The sequence below is a fragment of the Condylura cristata genome, unplaced genomic scaffold (assembly GCF_000260355.1).
Source record: "Condylura cristata isolate star-nosed mole 26May11 unplaced genomic scaffold, ConCri1.0 scaffold00012, whole genome shotgun sequence".
Taxonomy (NCBI): Eukaryota; Metazoa; Chordata; class Mammalia; order Eulipotyphla; family Talpidae; genus Condylura; species Condylura cristata.
In genome coordinates this window covers 56,808,219-56,809,673 of record NW_004567113.1, presented here as the reverse complement: position 1 = coordinate 56,809,673, position 1,455 = coordinate 56,808,219, and the positions used below count along the sequence as shown (strand labels likewise).

General features: G+C 70.2%; 1 protein-coding gene across 1 annotated transcript in view; it reads left to right on the top strand.

Moving 5' to 3' along the window:
• Window positions 1-1,391, top strand: part of HTT (huntingtin) — an 81,848-nt gene extending 80,457 nt beyond the window's left edge. The window contains exon 65 of the mRNA XM_012724062.1: window positions 697-1,391. Within this exon, the coding sequence (XP_012579516.1) occupies window positions 697-910 (214 nt within the window). The 3' untranslated portion in view covers window positions 911-1,391. The remainder of the gene's footprint in view (window positions 1-696) is intronic.
• Window positions 1,392-1,455: the final 64 nt, after the last annotated feature.

The window sequence follows — 1,455 nt, the reverse complement described above, 5'->3', positions numbered from 1 at the left end:
CACCTGTGTGGCCGTCGGCACCGTGCGCTCGGGCCAGACACGCCCAGCCCTCCCGCTGAGGGCCTGAGCCGGGGGGTGCCCGCCTGGCCTCCCAGCTCACGGGCGTTGACTTGGCTGGTGGGGGTCTTCCCTGGACACCTCTGGCCTGCTGCTGGGTGTGCGGTCAGCATGTGGGCTCGTGTTCGCCCACCACCTTGCAAGATGAGCGCCCATCTGTGAGCCGAGCTGCAGGGAAATCGCCCATGCGTCTGGTCACTTGGCCTCGTCCACCCTCCCCTCAACAGTTCGGGCGGCCCCGGAGCACACACCCACAGGGTGCCCCAAGGGACAGCTGGGCACCCCGCCCTGGGGCTCAGCAGCAGGCCCGTGCCCCGCCCTGGGCAGTGGTCTTGGCCTGCCGCGCTTTGTCCAGGGGGCAGCGTGGGCACACGACCCGTCGGCCGGCCGTGCGCTGTTGGTGCTCCCGTCGTGGCTGATCTTGCGCCCTAAGTACAAGAGGCGCCGTGCGAGAAGCCAGGCCAGGTAAGTGCTGCCCGGCACGGCGGCTCCCGGGGGCTGCTGCCTCGGCCGGCGGGGAGCCCCGAGCCCCGGCGGCTGTGCTGGGCCCGCGCGGGGCCGGGAGGGCTTCCCAGGCGACCGGCCCGCGGGGCCGGCCGGCTCCTCCCTTGCAGCCTTGCTCCTTAACTCCTCCGCCAGCCTCCCCCACGTCGTCAGCAGGATGGGCAGGCTGGAGCTCGTGGACGTTAACCTCTTCTGCCTGGTCGCCACGGACTTTTACAGACACCAGATAGAGGAGGAGCTGGACCGCCGGGCCTTTCAGTCCGTGTTTGAGGTGGTCGCGGCACCAGGAAACCCGTATCACCGACTGCTGACTTGTTTGCGGAATGTCCACAAGGTCACCACATGCTGAGTGGCCTCACGGGGCAGCTGGGAGCCGCGGGCTTCCGCGGGGGCGCCAGGGCAGGCGGCGGCGTCCGCCTCTGCAGGTGCCGCGCCCCTGGCCGTGCGGCTGTGTGCGCGCGGGGCGTATCAGTAACGCCGAGGGCCGAGCCGGGTCCTCCCGCGGAGCTTGTGCTGGAGGCCAGGCGTCGCTGTCCCGGCGTCCAGCCTGGCCCGGGGCACGCTGCTCAGTGGCGGGGATGCGAGCCCTCTGCTTCGGGCTGGCTGCCAGCCTCGTGCTTCCCCGGCAGAGGCCCCGGGGGCGCTGGTCTGTGCTCCCCCACCCCCGAAAGGTGCAGGAAGCCAGGGCCGGGCCACGCCGGGCAGGGGGGCGTGTCTCTGGGGTGTGGGTGGGGGCTGGTGGCCAGCTGCCCAGCGCGTCCTCCCTTCTCTGTTTTCTTCTCAGGATTTCAAATTTAATTCTATCAGTAAAGAGATTAATTTTAAGGTAACTGCCTGCACCCGTGTGCGTGTGTTGGGGAGCCCCGCTGCTTCGGCGGCGCCCCCGCGGCCCGG